At 49.4% G+C, this 19,143-nt stretch overlaps 1 protein-coding gene across 6 annotated transcripts in view; it reads left to right on the top strand.

The window, feature by feature from the left end:
- Nucleotides 1-3,059: 3,059 nt before the first annotated feature.
- CCDC167 (coiled-coil domain containing 167) overlaps nt 3,060-19,143 on the top strand; it is a 47,628-nt gene continuing 31,544 nt past the window's right edge. For 2 of the 6 annotated variants that reach the window (XM_030557264.1, XM_030557261.1), the window contains exons 1-3: nt 3,664-3,754; nt 10,173-10,267; nt 13,193-13,245. In XM_030557264.1, the coding sequence (XP_030413124.1) occupies nt 3,683-3,754; nt 10,173-10,267; nt 13,193-13,245 (220 nt within the window). In that variant the 5' untranslated portion in view covers nt 3,664-3,682. Of the gene's footprint in view, nt 3,162-3,663; nt 3,755-10,172; nt 10,268-13,192; nt 13,246-14,404; nt 14,888-16,756; nt 16,835-17,508; nt 18,512-19,143 lie in introns of those variants that run through there. The other 4 variants (XM_030557260.1, XM_030557263.1, XM_030557265.1 and 1 more) reach the window with 4 other exon arrangements.

The raw sequence follows: 19,143 nt of genomic DNA, 5'->3' as shown, positions 1-19,143 counted from the left end.
ATGAGGTCGTCAGCTTGACAGATCTGAAACTGACGGGGATGAAAACATTAAAATTGATCATTGTTGGTGCTGCTTCTTGCATTGCAGTGGTAACAGAGGCTGGGGGAGGAGGGACTGATTGGCCACCCTCTCTCCCCAAAATGATATGGCAGCAAAGCAACCCCTTGGTTGCCTGTAAAGGAAGAGTGTGAGAATTGACAGCTGTGCGGCCCTACACTTTTTGGAGTCGGAGGCTGAGTTCTAGCCCCACTGTGACCTTGAATCAATACTTACTTTTGTAAGAGAGAAAATTCTTTCTGCAGGATTGATGGATATTTGTCCCACTGAAAACCATGACAGATGGGTTTTGTTCAAACCTCTATGCATTTTAAAATTGCATTTACACTTGCTAAACAAGAACTGTGTCTGGAACAAACCTGTCTCCCTCTCGCTTTTCATTTTCCCCTCCTTTGGGAGCTGAGCAGCCATGAGGCTGCTGGGAACCTGCGCCCGATTTAGAATTGGGTCCTGCTCAGATTCTTTGGGTTTATTCTTTTTAACCTAGTGTTTTTGCTATTCAGAAAACATAGTGCTGCTCCCCACAGAGGAAATGGGAGTTTAAGTTCCTTTCGGTTGAGAGATTAAATTCGTGGTTACTACAGATCCCATAACACAGTGCCCAGTGGATTGTACACTGGACTGGGAGCCTGAAATGTGGTATGGGTTTCGGTAAGCCACTTCCACTCTGTACCTCAGTTTTCCCATCTGCAAAAAGGGGGATAATACTACTTTTCTTGCTTTGCAAAATCTGTTAGATTTGTGAATGAAAAGTGCCCTGTAAGAGTTCAGTGTTGTTATCAGCACTTTTTTAAAGAACAGTGATGCTAGCCCCTGCCATTCCGGCAACATTGCAGCTCAAATAATTACATTCTGCCTAAATAAAAGTCCTCCTCTTTTACCAGTGAATGCTAGTGTTGCCTTCCTTTCCATTCTGAAATGCAGGTTGCTTTGCTGTTTTCTCTTAAATAGTTGTCATGTCTCTCTCCCTGCCCCCCAAAGTGATTGCATTTCAGTGGTAAGCGATGACACTTTTATGCACTATTGCATGTTTTATAGTAAAGGGCTTTAGGGATCCATCAGGATGAAAAGTGCTGTAGATATATGACAGCATTACTAAGATACTGTCATGCACTGGCTAGTGCACAGTACTCTACAAATCAAAGCAAGACAACTCAGCTGTGTGGCATAGGCCCTATACCTCCAACTCTTCATGGAGATTCTATTTTAGCTTAAGTGGTAAAGTCCTATGCTTCTGGAGTAGGAGGCTCCAAGTTCTATCCTCACTGGCACCCTAAAGTTCCAAGTGTCCACAATGTGCAGCAGAACAACAATTATTTTTGCCTTTTCTTTTCTTTTTCAAAGAGATCCTCTTCTTCCTAGCTGGAGATCTGAGCGTGTCCTTCTGCTTTACATTCCCACTCTCTGGATCCCACATTGCAGCCACCACATACCGGCACAGCAGGTTTGGGTGGCAGTTCCTGAACAGCACTGACGCCCAGGTGCAGAGCTGGCTGACGGGCAGCTGGTGTGCAGAAGAGACTAAGAGAGAGAGAGAGAGAGAGAGTGTGTATGTGTATGTGTCCTCCCACAAAAAGACTCGTCATTCCTGTCCAGTCTTTTTATCTTATTGATTTACAGAATGTCCTAGTGCTGGGGTCAGGAAAGTAGCCAGGACAATTCCTATTAAGCTGCATATAACCTTTATTCATTTGCAGTTCTGGCCTTTCATAAGAACAGTCACATTGGGTCAGACCAATGGTCCATGTAGCCCAGTATTCTGTCTTCTGGCAGTGGCTGGCGCCAGATGCTTCGGAGGGAGCAAGTGGAACAGGGCAATTATCAAGTGATCCATTCCCTGTCATCCCGTCCCAGCTTCTGGCAGTTAGAGGTTTAGAGACACCCAGCATAGGCGCCAACTTTCCCCGGCGCTGGTGGGTGCTTGCACCTCTGCCCGGCCCTGCCCCAACTCCACCCTTTCCCCACCCCTGCCCTGCCCCCATTCCAACCCCTTCCCCAAAGTCCCCTCCCCTATTAGACCCCTTCCCCAAATCCCTGCCCCGGCTCCGCCTTTTCCCCGAGCACTCTGTGTTCTTCTTCCTCCCCCCTCCCTTCCAGTCATGTGAAACAGCTGTTTCATGGTGCAAGTGCTGGGAATTAGGGGGGGAAAGCTTATCTAATTGTTTTTTTAACACAATTATACTTTTGGCTTTCACAACATCCCCTGGCCATGAGTTCCACAGGGTGACTATGTGTTGTGTGAAGAATACTTCTTTATGTTTGTTTTAAAACTACTGCCTTTAATTTCATTGGGTGACCCTTAGTTCTTGTCTTATGAGAAGGTGTAAATAACACTTCCTTATTCACTTTCTCCACACCATTCATGATTTTATAGATCTCTATTATATCTCCCCCCCACCCCAAGCTTCACATATTTGTTTCATGCCATCTTTATTTGTCAGTGTATCCCCCTTCATTGCCCATATCATCATTTCTTGTGGTTGTCTAATGGAGGAAACACTCCTAGTCCCATTGCAATCAAACTTTATAGATTCTTTGGGGCAAGGTTTTGTCTTTCTATTGCAGTAAAGTGTCAGGCAAAAAGGTACGGTGCAAGATACCTATATCTGTGTCATGCTAATGGTTCTGAATTACACTATGATGGTTCTGTGATGTGATGCAATGAAGAGAGGGGTGGGCCCAATCAGCATGTGAGGTTAGAAGGCAGAGTTACTCAGAAGCCAAGGGAAAGGGAGTGTTGTATGTACCCTGGTGCAGAGCAGTGTGATGGGCACAGACAAGGAGCCTAGAGAGAAGAGAGGCCTGTTGCCTACTCTAGTCTACTGCCATGACGCCAGAAGCTGAGGGGCGTCTGAAAGGCTAACCCTCTCTTCCGGTGGTGGCTGGTTTAGATAGGAACCCCTCACAAACATGGCGACTGTATTCAGGTGTGCCCCTCACAAACATGGCGGCGACTGCCCCTCACAATGATGGCAGCTGAGGTCTCCTCCCCGAGAGCGGGGCGATACGTGTCCCTTAACAGAAAGGGGCCATGCGCATGCGCGTTCGGGGCACAGCGAAGGAAGATGGTTAAGAAGCGAGACGGGCTGAGCGTCGCTCAAGAGGTGACAGCCCCTCCCCCCATCCAGACAGCTGGGAGCGGGGTCACTGGGGGATAGGCCGGTGGGGGCGAGGAGGGAACAGGGGGCAAAGGGAGGGGGGAAGAGGAGAGGCATGTAGGGGGCGGAGGCAAGGGAGTGGGAAGCGGATGAGTGGGGGACGAGGCGAGGTGGGCGCTAGCCTAGGGGGCGGGATGCGGGTTGTTATGAGTAAGGGAAAGATCTTCATTGACGGGCTATGCTGCCCCCCAGATCCGTGGGGCCTCTCCTGAGGGTGGCAGCTGAAGAGTATCCCGTGCCTCTGGGACCATTTCTGCTCTTCCCCGCAAACTGTGGCCCTGGCTGGTGCTGCCCTTTGGAGTTTTTCTGTCCTGCTGATGTCGTGTTCCTGCTCCCCAACTCACTCCCTTTTCACCTGGGTAGGGCTCTCCCTTGGAGGAGGCAGTGGTTTGCAAATGCTTTTGGGGAATGAGATTAAAAATCAGTTTCTTCCTAATGAATGAAAGGAATAGTCCCGAACCAATCAAATGAGATTCAGTAGAGAGAAATGGGAAGTGGAGACACAATCCAGTGAACACATACAGAACAGAGAAATGCAGGTAGGGCAAAAACATCACTGAAAAGGCTGGTATTGCATGTTTTGTGAGCCACTGTGACCAAAAAGGCAAATGTCTTATTGAGCTCTATTTTTTTTAAATAGGAGTGTTGTGTGTGGTAGTTTTCTGCGCTGCTTAGCCCTCTTTAGGCCTTTATTTGAGACAACAGTTATTTCTGGGTCCCATGTTTCAGTGATAAAGAGCTCAGAGGAGAGCGGTCCTGAATGAAAAAAAGGTTTGGACAATAAGCCCTAGCAGAAAGGGTTCAGAGAACTGAGGATGTTTGATTTGGAGCTATGACAGCCAAGAATAGACATGGTGGTAGTTTCCACCTCCATGAAGGCATGTTGTAAAAAGAACATGGCCTGATTATACAGTCTGATCACAGATTGAGAAGAGATGGGTCTTTAGTTGCAGCCGGGAATTCTAGTTAAATGTTGGAGGGTATTTGGAATCTTTTAACTCCAAAGAGTTGGGGTGATGAAACAAGCTGCCTTGGGATGGTGTAGAACCACCTTTGATGGGGCTGTCAGAGGCTGAGACCTGAAACCTGTCTACCAGAGGGGTGGTTTAAGGATATTGACTCAATCTTGCCACAATGATGGGGAAGGGACTAAGTGAGTGTCCCTTCTAACTACAAATGATTCTGTGAAAGGCAATTTAAAAAAGGGATGAATTTGGTCTCTTTAAAGTAGATAGATCTGAGCCTTAGGTTTGAAATATGTGGACACCTTTCAGCTGCACTGTCATCTTTGGCATTTAAACTTTCATTTAACACCACTACCTTCAAAGCCTTTATGCTTGTGAAGAAAACCTTCCAGTTAGGAATGGATGTGAGCTGATGCAAGGCTTTTTTCCTGAGCCCTGCTCTAAACACAAAAGGCACATTGCTTCAACTAAAAGTGTAATTCAAGCAGATGCAACTGTGTGTGTGGATGCTCTTGCACTGGCTTAAACCTGGCACACGGTTGAGCTTGCATTGATAAATTACAGATGCAGACTACATCAATATAAGCCTCGTTCAAATGGATGTAACCAGGTCCTCACACAAAGTTGAATCCGTTTGATGCTATGCCTTTAGTTAAACTGTTGCAATTTTTTGTACTTAGATAAGCTCAGGATCTTCCAACAGGCAGCCCCAGTGACAGTGCTGCTACTCAGAACTTCCCTGAGCCTCAAGAGCAGGAGAAATTATCAAGACTCTGGTTGGTTTCATGGGCACTGTTCAGAATCTGGTAGATGGTGGTTTAACTCTGCTGCTGCTTCAGAAAGTTGTGACGGCTGTGGTAGATACAGGAGCTAATTACATAGGAAAGGTAGGACCCCCCCACCCAGTAATGGCGAATAGGTGGGTGGTTGATGCCCTCACTCCCATCTCAGTAGCCATGGGGCTGGGAGAAATAGAATAGGAGCCTGTAAGGTGGAGGTCCAAGAAAGAGGTAGCTACTAGCCAAAAGTGATCTGAAAGATAAGTCCCTGGAAGGGGGCCTGCGGAAAGCACCCTGGTAGGAATCCTAGCACTCCCCCTTCCCAATGTTTGGAGTTGATAGTGAGGGACTGAGCAGGTGGATCCTCCTCCTTCATTCTGTTGTTTTGGCCTCAGGCTAGTAGATGTCTGGCAAATGTTTTCAGCCCTTCTGGATGTACCTATTGCTGGTGAAATGATTTGTTGAAATGTAAAATTATTGTAAGACCACAGTGAAAATTGAAATAGGTCCATTAACCAAGAGGTTAGCATGTGAACCTAAACAAATTCAATCTCTGCTGGGCTGATATTAATAATTGAGCCTACAACACTGGATTCAGGAACCACTGACTAACAAATGGAGAGAAATGCCTTGAGCTTGCTAATAGATGACAAGGGATGAGGCTGCTTCTGGGAGGTGATTTCTTCCCCCCCCCCCCAGCTTTTGTTTGGCTTTGATCTGTTTTATGAGGATCATGAAACAAAAACCTCATTACCCAGTGCTGTTGGCGTATGTGTGATATGGCTGTTTGCCAGCATCTTAATTGGGGGATTCATAAAGGCAGAGGGCAGATGTCAGTTCTTGAAAAGTGCTTTTAGCCTTTCTGCTAGGAAGAATGCTTTTATTAATTCAGTACAGAATGTATTAAAAAAGGATCCAGCCCAACTCCGTAAGCAGGGCTGCCTCTTTCCTTTACCGCCATGTGCAAGAGGTTTTCGACTCTCTTCCCAAGACTGCCTGGGCAAATGAGATTTGTAACAAACATAAAGCCAATTTGGATTGAGTCTGTCCCAAAGCTCTGTATTTTCAGAAGTCTCCAGATGGCACATGTATGAAGCCAGATTTCAGTGCAAATTACTGTGCGTGGTGGTACATTTCATGGCAAGGGATTCAGCTGGCTTCAGAATGTTCTGCAGCTTACTTGTTGTGCACAAAAATTGCTGGTCCCTCACCCCGGAGCTCCTTTCATAGCAGTTGATCAGGTAGCAGGAGGGCAGTGGCTGTGCAGGTGAAGGGCACTGTGTGTGCTCTGATTGCTCTCTCCTTGCTGGATATTAAACACCTGCTTCAGTTATTACTTTAAAGTGAGACTGCTACTAGTTGAAGAGGATGTTGACTTAAACAAAGTCCTTTGTCTGTCTGTGGAACAAACAGAGTTCAGACAGCTGTAATGCACACAACATGTGGGAAGCTTATCAGCCCAGTCCTGGAGGGGCCCCCCTCCAAGGGCCATGGGGAGCAGGAGGAAAAGTTTGGTCACTGTGACCCATTCACTTCTTGGCAGAGGCTGCCAGTAAGGAGACCAATTGGTGTGAATTATATTGATGATATTGTGTCCCACTGGGAACCTGGACCAAGAGCAGCTCCATTTCATACAGGCCTCTGATAAGTCTACGTTTGTACTCTAGCTAACCTCTCCATGCATTCTTTAGTAGGAGCAAATGCTTTCCATCTACAACAAGTGCCACACACAGCTGTTTCTAGGGAAGCTCTGTGGAGAGCTGCCCCTGGGAATTTTGTGGAAGCTTTACAGTTTCTCAAGTTCTAAAGTTTTACAGTCTACGGGGCCCTTGGGAGAGTCTGTGGCAGCCCTCAGAATAAGGGGTAAGTCTCAGTGGGGTTGCTCTGATTTCTTCCCCAGTACTTCTTATATTGTTTCTTTTGCTGGCAACAAAAGGCTGCATGGACTATGCAGCCAGTGAGAAATACACACACGCAATGCCAGCTCCTGAGTCAAAAATCCCAAGTGAGGCAATGGAGCGGCCATACCAGGATAGTACATACACAGAGCCTTCTGCCCATTTCTAGTGCCTTTCCTCTGAGGATCTCTAAGCACTTTACAAAGAAACTTTCCAATCCCCCCACCCTCAGTGAGGTAAGTGGTAGGCCCCCAATTTACAGGTGATGTCACCTGCCTCCAAGGTAACACAGTGAATCAGTATTAGGGACAGGCATAGAACCTAGGAATCTTGATTCCCATCTCCTCTTATAGCCATTAACAAGGCAGAAAAACCAGGGAAAAGAAAAAATTTCCAGAGGAAGGGATTTTGTTCCATCACTACTGTTCACCATTCTCTGTGTTCCTAGGGGAGATTCTTTTCACCTGTTTGTGCCCCAGCCTCAAAAAAAGTATCAGCACGGCTCTGGGGAACATCTGTTGTGAACTGCTTCTGCAGGAGCCCAGCTTTGGTTCTGATGAAATGATAAAAAGAGTTGGAACTTTTTAAACATAATTAAGCATCTGGAGGATTTTAGTTGGCAGAAAGTCAAAATGTGAGGGAGTGGCACAAAATAAACTTTACTTAAATCACTTTAAGTCATGAAAGTGGTGAGTGAAGCGTGCACTGAGAGACAGCAAACAAAATGAGAGGCATCCTTAAGGAAGAGCTGGTACTTGGTGGCTTTGAGAGGGGAATGGCGAGCACAGTAAGGAAAAGAGACATTGAGGAGGAACCGCTGGCCATGACTGATTAAGCATGGGTGCTAGCAGTTGACTACTCTGTCACGGAGTTTGTCTAACTAGACTAAGATAAAAGGTGAATGTATTAGCTGGCATGTGTTACGTGTTCTGTCTACACTAGGCATTAACACAAGTTAGTTAAAACACTTCAGGTGACTCATTTTAAAAATGCTTCTTTTATCATCCCACTCAACACAAGCTGTTGGAGGGGTTTCTTTGACAAAGTGCTAATGATGTAGTTGTTTGTTAAACATGACCACTCACTTCTCCTCCCCCCCACCCCCCGGAAATCCAGACCGTGTTCCCTGGATCAGTGCAAGCTCTGGGCTTTGTAGGCTCAGGGGAAGCTGTTCTTGCTGCCAGGAGGATCCACACAAGGCCCCTTCTCTCTGTATCAGTCTGTTGTCTCTAGTTTGGTACTTAGATTATAAACTCCTTGGGGCAGAGACCATTCTGGGGTCAGTGTTTGTACAATGGGGTCCTGGTCCATGGCAGTGGCTCCTAAATGCTATGGAAATACAAATAATACTACTACTGACTTGGAAACTGCAGTCTGGTAAGAAGCTGTGGGGCTTGAATCTCACTGTTACAGGTGCCAAATTAGTGGGGGGGGGCAAAGGGATGTCTCCAGACACCACCCCGCTGGAATTGGTGGGGGTGGGAACAGTGGTTACAAAATCCCACACCAGCCCTTGTACTCCTGCCCCATGCAGACCCGATGGTGCAAGAAGAGAAGCCACCTTTGGCCACCAGCTCCACCAAATCATAGTTTGTGGCTAGTGGAAAAATTCTACTGCTGGTTCATTGTAAAAGGGGCAAGTGCTGACTTGACTCCACCAGACTCCCCCGCTGCTGCTCTCTAATGAGCCCACTCAGTTACTGCCCTATGCTGAGTCTGCTCAATTGCCCCCCTCTGCGTGAGCCCCGTGATAGCCTTTGTGTGCTTGCCCTGAGCAGTGTGAGAGAATTGTTAATTAGTCCAGGATTGAGTTGTAAGTGGTTAATCAGAGATCAGTACCATTGATTTTCCTGTGTAATGATCAGTGGTAACATCTTTTCTCACTACCTTGGAGGATGACATGGTCTTTGAAAGCCAAGGCAGCTGGGTTTAATTCCACCAGGTTAATTTACACAGAACATTGCTGTTCTCCAGCTCCCAGATTCTGAAGTATCTCACCAGGCAAGATCCAATTCTTCTGGCCGCTTGTCCCTCCTCGGCCCTGCTTCTGCAGCTCATGCACAGCACAGGGTGTGGTGGCAGATGATTGCAATGGGGCTCGCAATGATTTCAAAGCTAGTTAATGTCAAAGGCTTTGTTCTTTCTGGGATTTGGGTGTCACCTTGTCTAATTATCCCTGATATTTTCCCCCACTGGACTGCAAGCCTGTAGGGCAGAGCTTTCCCTCTGGAAGGCTTAAAGCCCTGGTTGCTGGGCTTGGCATAGCCTGGATTCCCTGCACAATTGTTCAGCTGTGGTATAATTCATTCCTGGGGGAGTCCTTCCCAAACTCAATCGTGTTGGTCACCTCTGTTTGTGCTTCAGCCATTTGATTTTTTTCCCCCTCTTTCCTTTCCTCTTCACCCCAGAATGAAGGCAGCTTCATGAAAAATAAATTAAAGCTGCTAATTAGATGACTGGCTTACGTAGCTGCAGTAACTTCTTGCTGCACCGTGACTGAACCCAGACGCTTGGTGCAGGATGGCAGTCTCAGCAGGACAGAGGCAATGCGGATAACTTTGTCCTTGCTGTACTCTACCAAATATTGGAGACCACTGTGCTGAGCCTGTTTGTTCATGTGTGGTTCAGGATCTCCACAGCTAGTCTGTGCTGGAGGCTGTGGAGCTAACAGGTTTTAGTGAGGAGAATGTGACATCCGCTGCTCCCTCCCACCCCCACATCACACAGCCAGGCTGAAGTGCCTCATGCTCTCTTGTTTCACCTTAGCGTCCCTGACTGCTTGTTCCCCTTTGCAGCATTAATTCAGGACCTAGTTCTTGCCAGGGTGAACAATCTGCCCACTTGATCCCCTTCCTCACTGTGTAAACATCGATTAGGTCACATCTCTGCCTGTGAGTAAAGGGGAAAAGCCAAGGCAAATAGAGGTTAGGGCTAGAATGAAGGACGATCAGATCTTAACAAGAGACACTGGCCTCTACAGGGGTCTTCAGTACTACTCCAGTCACAACTGGAGTTGATAGCACAATGACTTAGCACCCCAGCTGCGTGGGATGGAGCTGTACTGAATTCTTACAGTGATAAATATCCATTTGCTATGATCGCTGTGTTCCAACCAACTTACCTATGCACTCTGCTCAGGCCAGGGGATCAGAGAGCCTCATGAAACCCATAGCTCAGCTGATTTTTAGGAGTGAGGTGGCAAGACACTGTAGTGGGGCTGCCATCCCTTCTCCTGAGCTGGGAGGCCCGGAGCTGCTGGGCTGTGGAGAGAAGTCAGATGCCAGTGATTATTGTGGCTGCTGCTGTGTGTTTCAGATTGATGGCCTGGAGGAGAAGCTGTCCCTCTGCAGACAAAGCATGGAGGAGGTAGACCTTAAGCTGCGCAGAGAGGAGCTCAGTCCTGAAGGAAGGTACTGGTGATTCCCCTCTATTCAAACCTGGATAGCGATGCTGCAGGCTGCTGTGTGCTCATGCAAACCACTGACAGTTAGCTTTGTTGGGAATACTCAGTAAAACCTCTGTTGCCAAGCTGGGCCCCCGATTTGGAGCTTGTTTAAGGATGGAGAGAACTGGTTTTCTCTCTCTTCCATGGAGGTGGGGGGTGACATGGTCAGAGTGCTGAATTTGGCTTCCGCTTCCCTGTTTGCAAACCCTCTGTGCATGCAGCCCAAGCAATGCCCAGTCCAATTTGCTTCCAGAGTTTGGACCCCAGCACTAATAGGAAACAGCTGTGTGAGCTGGACAGGTGTTCTGGGTAGCAGCATGCAGCTGATCTTGCTTAGACCATGTGAGTTCAGAGGTGCAGTAGCTAGTGTGTGCTGAATATTCAAGGTGCTCTAAACCAAATGCTAGGTGGAATCCAGTCAGAATGATCCCAAGGGGACTGAAATTTGACTCCATCCACCGTGCATGTTTGCATGGGGACCCGGTTGCAGATCCTGGTGATAGCCTAGAGTGGACCTAACTGTGTGTCTCAACCATGCAGTGAGATGGTTAGTTTCCATTTCCACACTCGAATGGAACCTTGCTGTAACTTGCTCCCCTAACCCTAGTAGTGCTATAGGCAGAGCCTTTCCCTGAATGTGATCACCCAACCTCAGTCATGTCCCTGCCGAGACCCTTTTCTTCCCATTTGTTAGCAGCCTGTTGCTCCCCTCCTAACAGGGAAACTGAGCCATCAAGTCTAGGCACAGGAAGAGAGCAGCCTGCCAACTAGATCCTATCAGCCCATTGGTCCAGCTAATCTATTCTCCAGAGCTCAGTCAAGTTCTAGGTGTCCCAAGCAATGTGCTTTTACCTCTTCCCTTGAGAAACTCTTCCAGTCTCAGACTTGCCATTAAGTTCTTCTATTCAGCCTAAATGTTCCTGGGCTTGGTTTCTCCCCATAACTCCTAGTTTCCCCCATAGGTTACCAGGCTCAATTTCTCTCCTTTCTCAGAGAGTTCTGTCTCCTCTCTCCCCACTTTCAGTCCTTATCTCACAAAACTTTTTGTCCTAGGTTAAGCTTTTCCGTGTATGTCACATCACCCAGCACCTTCTCTACCCTCCCTGAGATTAGTCGGTCTGTTTCTATTAATGATGTGACCAGAAGCCCCAGCCTTACAGTGACCCACTGACTATCTCCCCTGCCCTCAGATTCAATGTATTGCCACTTATCATTACCCTGAGTTCAGCCAGTTCCCAATCTAGGTGATAAGGCTCAATGTGTCAGGAGAGGTGCCCGAGTCTGCAACATCCACTCAGTCTTCTACCAAGGAAGTGACTGAGCTTGGCCACTCATGCTTTTGCTAACGTCTAGCCATCTCCAGATTTTTTACTGTTTGTCCCATGAGGGAAGCTATTGACTCGGTGAGCCTAAGTCAGCGGGATAGTCTGCTTTCCAATTTTGCTGTCCCCACCCTCCAACTAAAGCCCAACTGGATTCATAGTAAGTTTGGGGTTTCATTGCCTGGGGCTCTGTGTCATTCAGTCCTGCAGAGCTGCATGTGTTCAGCTTGGCCATGCTTTTTAAACAGTCTCATTTCCCTCCTAAGCATGAGAGCCTTTCCCCTTGATTTTTCTAGCTAGGCAGGTTTGTAAACAGTGATACAGCAGCTCAGCTACTTCAGAATCAGGCAGTTTAAACATCTCTTCTCATTTCCTCCTGGGCTGCACTCTGCATTTCCTTTTCCCCAGATGTATTTCAGGGTCCTTCTTTTCCTCTCCTCCTATTAATGCACCCTGCCTTATTACAGCCCTTCTTTCTCCCCTTAACTAACTGTACAGTAAGGCTTGGATCCAGCTTTGAAGTCCTGCTTTATCCCACAGGGGAACAAACAGCCCTATGACACAATGCCACAGAGCCTGCTTGGAGCAGGGAGATAGATCATTTGTTGGTGTATGTTTGTTTACACCCCACTCCTCAGAGCTGCAGCAGCTTTCAGGCCTTTAAATCATTGTGCAGCTGAAGATACAGGTTTTCAATCACCCTGAATTCTGTGTGATGCAGCTGGTTCTTACTGCAACCAGACACAGCTCCTTTGCCTGAGCCATTGGGGAGTTTGTGCAAAATGGGGGCCTTGGAAATGGGTGGGAAGAATTTTTCTTCAGTCTTTGGCTCTGAAATGTGGGAACAACATGGGGACTGTGATCTGTTGGGCAGAGTCAGGGAGTGTGGGGTTCTCTTCCAGGCTCTGCACCAAAGCAAATGCCTCCTTTTTTGGGAGGGGGCAGGGGAGGCTCCAGGTGTGAGTGAGACCAGCTGTGACAGTGCAGAAGCTTATTTGTGTTCAGTGGTGTTTTGACAGACCTGAGCCTCCCCATGCACATGCCCCATTCCCAGGGCCAGGTGCTGCTTTTCCTTGCTTCCCCTAAGCATTCAGAACAGCCCAGCCTTTGGGCATTTTCCTCACTGCCTTCCCTGGGATGTGATCACTCCGTGTACAAGGCCCTGCCTATTCCTGGGGAAGACACCAGAGCCTCTTGCTCCAGAGGGAGCAGCTATCCCAGCTAATTGGAAAGGCACTTGGAAAGCCAGCTGGGAGATGCTTTTTAGCCAACCCTGCAGCACCATTCCAGTGTTGAGACAGGCTGCCCTGGAAGCGGGAGTCTTAGCCACCATTCATGCACAGCAGTCTCCAGGGAGGAAGACATCTAACCCTGTGGTCCCTCCCCATATGCAGTAGGGGGATGATAAGCTGCCAGCCTCCCTGGGAGAAAGGTCAATGGTCTCATTCTGTGTACAGCCCAGAACTCCTCTTCTGGGGCAGAGGCTTTCCACCACCGTACAGCATATGAGCTTGTGCAGAGCAATAGCATTTGCCGGCGTGTGACAAGGCTGTCGCTTCTCATTACAGAAAGTCACTGGAGAGAGAGAGAAGCCTGCTTGTGACCAAAGCTGAAACCTATGGTAAGGCCGTCTTTAAATATAGATGCTCAGAGTGAGCAGCGGCTGGGCAGAATGGCCAGAGTCTGCACTGCACTCAGCTTCCCACTTAAGCTCCTGCCCCACTCTCTGATTTTGCTCAGCCAAAAGGTGACTGAGGGAGAAGTTGAGGCAGATCTATTCAGCTGCTTTTAATCTGAGAGCAGGCTCCTGCCTCAGGTTCGCACAGCAGGGACCAGCCTGAGGCCCGTTAAAGGGGTCTGGCTCTGCAGGAAGTGCTGCGCACCTGTCCTCTGGAAACCAGGCCCCTTTAAGGCCATCTCAAGTTGGGGACCTAAAATCCCTACAGTCTCTTGAAAGTTTTGGCCAGCAAATCGGCCTCAGCTTGAGTGTCACCACAGAGGTTCAAAAAATAAAATTCAGTTCAACTGAAACCTCTTCCAAATGCACAGTAGAAAACCATCAGGGAGGCTTCTGCTCATGTGAGTGTCTGCCCCATCTCTAGTGGCTCAGGTCTGGAGTAGCTCAAGGCCAGAGCCAGGTAGGGGAAGGCTGAGCATCCTTCCCTCCTCATCCTATACCCATCCCCTCAATGGACTAATGTGAATGTGGTGTAGCTGGAGCCCCTCCCAAGTACTCTAGGCATGCACCATGAGTCAGCTGCTGGATGACACCCCCCTGCCTCCCGCTTTGTATGTGGTGCAGTCCCCTGCACTTTCTATTCCAATCTCTAGCCAGGAAGTGTGTGTTCCTCCCTCTCTTCTGGGTGTACTGCACAGGAACTGTGGCATTAGGCTGCCCCCTGCTGGCAGAATTGAGGTTGTTGTAGCCACACACAACTCTTAAACTTGTCCCCTCATGAGGTTCTGACCCAAGGCTTAGTTAGATTCATCTGAGTCTTACCTGTGGACTGAGGCCTGATCCTGAAAGAGGGCAGCGTGTTCTCCCTGCTCCTTGACATCAATGGTCAATGGGGACGACACTTATTCCCTTGCAGTGTCAGGGTCTGCCTGTAACAACCTGTGCCGGTACGTTGTAGCTTGCTGATTAGAGTTGCTGTGGTTGTTAGTCAACGCACACTGTTCCCAGTTCCTCCCTGGGCAGAGACATCAGCAGAAGATTCCTGAGACGCCACTGCTGCATCTCTGAGATTGATTCTCAAACAGGCTTGTCCTTCATGTAGACCCAGACTCCTTGAAGTGAGTGACCGTGTGGGGCTTTCCCAGAGCGAGGGAGCTCCTGGCTGGGTTCCCTCCTTGGGACTCTGCACAGATCAGCTGCTGTGTCAAACGCACAGCTGGGTTTCTGCCATGCAGGCAGGGAAGCTGCATAGAAAGCTGCCATGTGTCTTGTGCTGGGTACTGTATCCATCACAAGGGGGCCTTTGATACCACCCCCCCCCCATGCAACCTCAGTCTGAATAACTAAATAGCACAGGCCAGGCTGGGCTCAGCAAAGCCTGGCGTAAGGTTTACAACCTGTCGAAGAGCTTGGTCTCTTCCTTCCTGACTTCGTCCCAGGCAGCAGCAAGGATTGGCCTATCAAAGGGGTGGGCAAACTATGGCCCGGGGGGCTGAGCAGGATGGTCCCTTATCTCCTGGCCCGGGAGGCTCACCCCCTCCCCCACAGCCTCAGCTCGCTGGCACAATGCTCTGGGCAGTGGGGCTGTGAGCTCCTGGGACAGCACAGCTGCAAAGCCCGGCCTGACCTGGTGTCTGTGCTGCGCAGTGGCAGCAGCATGGCCAGGCTCCAGCCGGGCAGTGCAGCTGTAGCGCTGCCAGCCACCAGTGCTCCAGGCAGCGTGGTAAGGGGGCAGGGGAGTTTTGGGTGGTGGTCAGGTTGTGCTGATGTGGATAGGGGGCAGGGGGGGAATAGGGGGTTGAATGGGGGCAGGGATCCCAGGGGGGCAGTCAGGGAGAAGGGTGGCTTGGATGGGGTGGCGGGGGGGGAAGTCAGGGGACAAGGAGAAGGGGTGGTTGGATGGGGCAGGAGTCGGAGGGGGGCCATCAGGAATGAGAGGAGGGGTTGGATGGGGCAGCAGGGGTCCGGGGGCGTGTGGATGGGGCAGGAGTCCTGGGGGCACAACCCCCGCCCCTTACCAGCCCTCCATGCAATTTCTGAAACCTGATGTGGCCCTCAGGCCAAAAAGTTTGCCTGCCCCTGGCCTATCACCCACTTTGGGCAGGGTGGGGGATGCTGGCAGCAGCTGGGATAGCATGGAACTAATAGGCAAATCCTTTTCTGGGTTAGCACTTATCCTTTCTCCAGGACACATCTGAGAGAGCGCCAGATCCACAAATTGTCACCAAGCAGAGGGCAATTGGAGGGGACACTGTGCACTAAGCAAGCAGGGCTTGTGGGAGTTGAGAATTAGGACTCAGCCATGGGCTAACACTCATAACTTCAGTGTTAAAGTAAGATCGCAGGGGCTCAGCTGGGTAAAGCAGATTCATACAGAGCTGGCCTTAGGGAACTAACAAATGCAGGACAGTGGATTAGATTACCCCATCCAGACTCCTCTAGCAGCACCAGAAAAGATGTCACAGCTGGAGCGTTCTGCTGCTGCACTCAGAACAAACAGGATCACCACTGAGCTGCTTAACAAGTAAGCACTTCTAGCAGTTTAACCTCCCCTTGTCAAGTGAGCTAGCAACACAATGGTCCCTGAAGAGACTGGATTCCCAAGTGGCAGCAGTGCAGGGACTGTTCACCAGGGTGCATGCAGCAGACCCATTGCCATGCTAAACACCCCTTCAAAAAGTGAAATCCTACTCTAGGAACCCATCACAGGGTAGGGGCTTGCATGTCAAATGCTACTAGCTTACAGCTGCTTCAGAAAAATACTGCAAGGGAGAGGACAAGACTCCTACTTTGGACTTGGATCTAGTAAAGCAGAAAATCAGTATTCAGGACTCCTGGGTTCTGTGCTGTGTGCTCTTAGCAGCAATCTACTGTCTCTGCCCCTCAGTTCCCCTTTGTCAAACAGGGGCAGTGATCCCCACCCATCTTCACAAAGCATGTTGAGATCTCAGTCTGAGTGGCACAAAATTAGCATTAATCAGAATTCACATGCTCCTTCAGACAGGTGCACTAGGCTCTGAACTACCCTGTGTGCTCCCTATCTATCTTGCACTCTCACCTGCCAGCTGCCAAAGTCCCTTCCCAGTCCACAGGGGTTATCCACCTGGAATCAGCAGCAGCGATCGGGGAGGGATGGATCTGTACTAGATGCAGTGTAAAGATCATTAACTGCTTCTGCACAGGCAACAGTGTATTACGTAGGAGACAGCAAAATACACCTATTAAAGCAGCCTACTGTGTGGCTGCAGGATAGCTGCCAAAGCTTGAGCTGTGTATGGAGTTCTGCCCACAGTCCTGATTCAGCTGGCCACAGGGAAGAGTCAGGAGCCCAGCTGGGGAAGTGACACTAAGGTTAGGTCCACACTACCCGCTGGATGGGTGGGTAGGTATTGATTTATCGTGTCTCATCTGGACGCGATAAATCGATACCTGAGCGCGTTCCCGTTGACTCCAGAACTCCACCAGGGTGAGAGGCGGAAGCGGAGTCGATGGGGGATCCACAGCCGTCGATCCCATGCTATGAGGACAGGAGGTAAATCAAAATAAGATACGTCGACTTCAGTTACGCTGCTCCTGTAGCTGAAGTTGTGTATCTTACATCAAACCCCACCAGCACCCTAGTGTAGACTAGGCCTTAAACCCAACCCCACCTTTGTATTTCCCATGTGAAGTTAGTGGCAGGTGACAGGTGCTAGACAGAGTCCTGCAGACCACCACGTATAGAACAGGTACAGCACTGGCAGTACCAGCTGTCTTTATAACCACTCACCCATCCCATTCTCCAGAAAATGAGGGAGGCATTCCATCTCCATGGCCCATTCAGGCCTTGGCCTTTAACAAGGGGTGATTTGTATAATGAGGCTACCTAGCCACCAGTAGGAAGTGGCCTGAGGTCAAACAGCCATTGTCCGTTATCTTTCAGACACCACTGAACTGGACAAGAGGCCTCTCTCTGATCTTGTACCTGTCCAGTCCTTCACAATGAGGGGCAGTTTGAGTAGTAGCAGCAGCTCTGCATGTTTACAAGGAACTAGACTAGAGCAAAGCACCTGGCAGGTCACAGCAGTCAGATGAAGCTGATCTCTATAAGGAGTTTCCCTCCATGCTTGAGGGAAAGGGAGTTTACTGTTCCTTAGAGCAATGGGTGCAGCTGTGATGCAGGAAGGGAGGCTGCATCTTACGTGCCGGTTTGGTTTTGTTTTTTAGAGAGAGAACTAAAAGTGCTCCGTCAGGAAAATCGCAAGAACGCAGCCATTGCACTGGCCATAGTACTATTGATTATTGTTGTTTACAGCTGCTGGACAATGTAGTCATGGTTCAGAACTCTCACTACTGACCACAGGGCTCCACTGCAAAGACCTCTTCCTTCTCCAGCTGATGTGCCTCCCACCCAGGGGCTGGGCAGCTTTTCAGACCATTAGGCACCTGCAGTCTTCATGGCCTGGACAGCCTTCTCTCTGGCAGCTGAGGATCTTGAAGGCAATGGGAAGCTACAGACACAGCACAAGTGGGTTTGGAGAGCAGACTGAAGTTCAGCTGGAGCCATCTCCTCCACATACTGTCCTGGGGGGCCCATGGAACAGACTGCAAATTAATTTCAGGGGGATGCATGCCTCAAGTTCCCCTTTTCCTAGTGGGCCTTCTCTGTTCCTTGCTGCTCACTACAAGGTTTTGGAGCCTGAAATCCTCTCCGCTCAGTTCAGGCAGAACCTGGGAAAGCTTCCCTCTTACTGTGCCTCAGCCCTGAGTTGAAGGGACCAATCTCTGGAGCTCAAAGGGGGAGTTCAGTCATTGTGCCCCTCTCCTGTGATTGCCAAAAATCCCCATGTGTAGTAGTGCCAGTTAGAGAGACACTTTTTTCAACATAGCTTCCTGCTAACCTGGAGGGGGCCAGAGGAGTCAGTACCTGAAAATGGGGTCTTTGGGATGGTGTCTTCCTGCCACTCAGCCAAATGAACTAAGAGGGCAGAAAGACAATAGCAGTTCCTAAACCCTGGGTAGTGGTGTGTGTCTATATACAGCACTCCCCAAGCCCCCTCTCTGTCTCCCCCCTGCCCCAAGGCAGGGCTTAGCGAAGGGAACTGCAGTCTCAGACGGATAGTTCTGGGACACTAAGGATTAAAACTCACTGGCTTAATGGCGGGGCGCTCTGAATTCAGGGCAGAAGCTGTATTGTTTTTTAAATAAAGTCATTTGAACATATGAAGGAGCAACTGCATCTGCCTGTAGCCTCCCTCTGCCTGTGCACTTCCTGCAGCTGGAAATGGGACCAATCCGCAACCAGCTGGCTAGTCTGAGGCCCTTCACTCGAGGCTGTGTCAGCCTGGCTGTAACACCATGACTTCGGAATGCACCATCCCATCCGTTCCAACACTGCAGGGAACATTCTAGGCAGCAGTGGGAAGAATCCTCTTGATTTTGCTGAAAATCAGAAAAAACAAATGGGACTACATGGAGCCCCTGGCATGTGGTTAGCAGAACTACAAGCTTCAATTACCTGCAGCTGTCTATAGATTAAAGACCAGGCTGATGGCAGCTATTAACACATCCCTCGTTTGAGCTCTGCCCAGCCCCCTCACTACTGTTTAAAAACACCACCACCCTGGAGGGGGAGGGGGCACACAGAGCACCTGGCATGGGGGTAATAAGGGGTGGGTTACAGCAAGTCCCTGAAATAGAGGGGTATGGGAGGGTGGCGCACAGGTGACTTGTGGGGTAGGTTGGATAGCGCACAAGGAGTCCCAGGCCATGCACAGTCCCCTCTGCCCCCTCCCACCCTCCCAGTTTTGCACTGGGAGTGGTTGTTTCCCCATGGTTTCAGGAAACAGAGACCAAAGAGCA

This window comes from Gopherus evgoodei, chromosome 3, assembly GCF_007399415.2.
Source record: "Gopherus evgoodei ecotype Sinaloan lineage chromosome 3, rGopEvg1_v1.p, whole genome shotgun sequence".
In the NCBI taxonomy this organism is placed as follows: Eukaryota; Metazoa; Chordata; order Testudines; family Testudinidae; genus Gopherus; species Gopherus evgoodei.
Note: the sequence above shows the minus strand (reverse complement) of the source record. Positions and strands in the feature narration are given on the sequence as shown.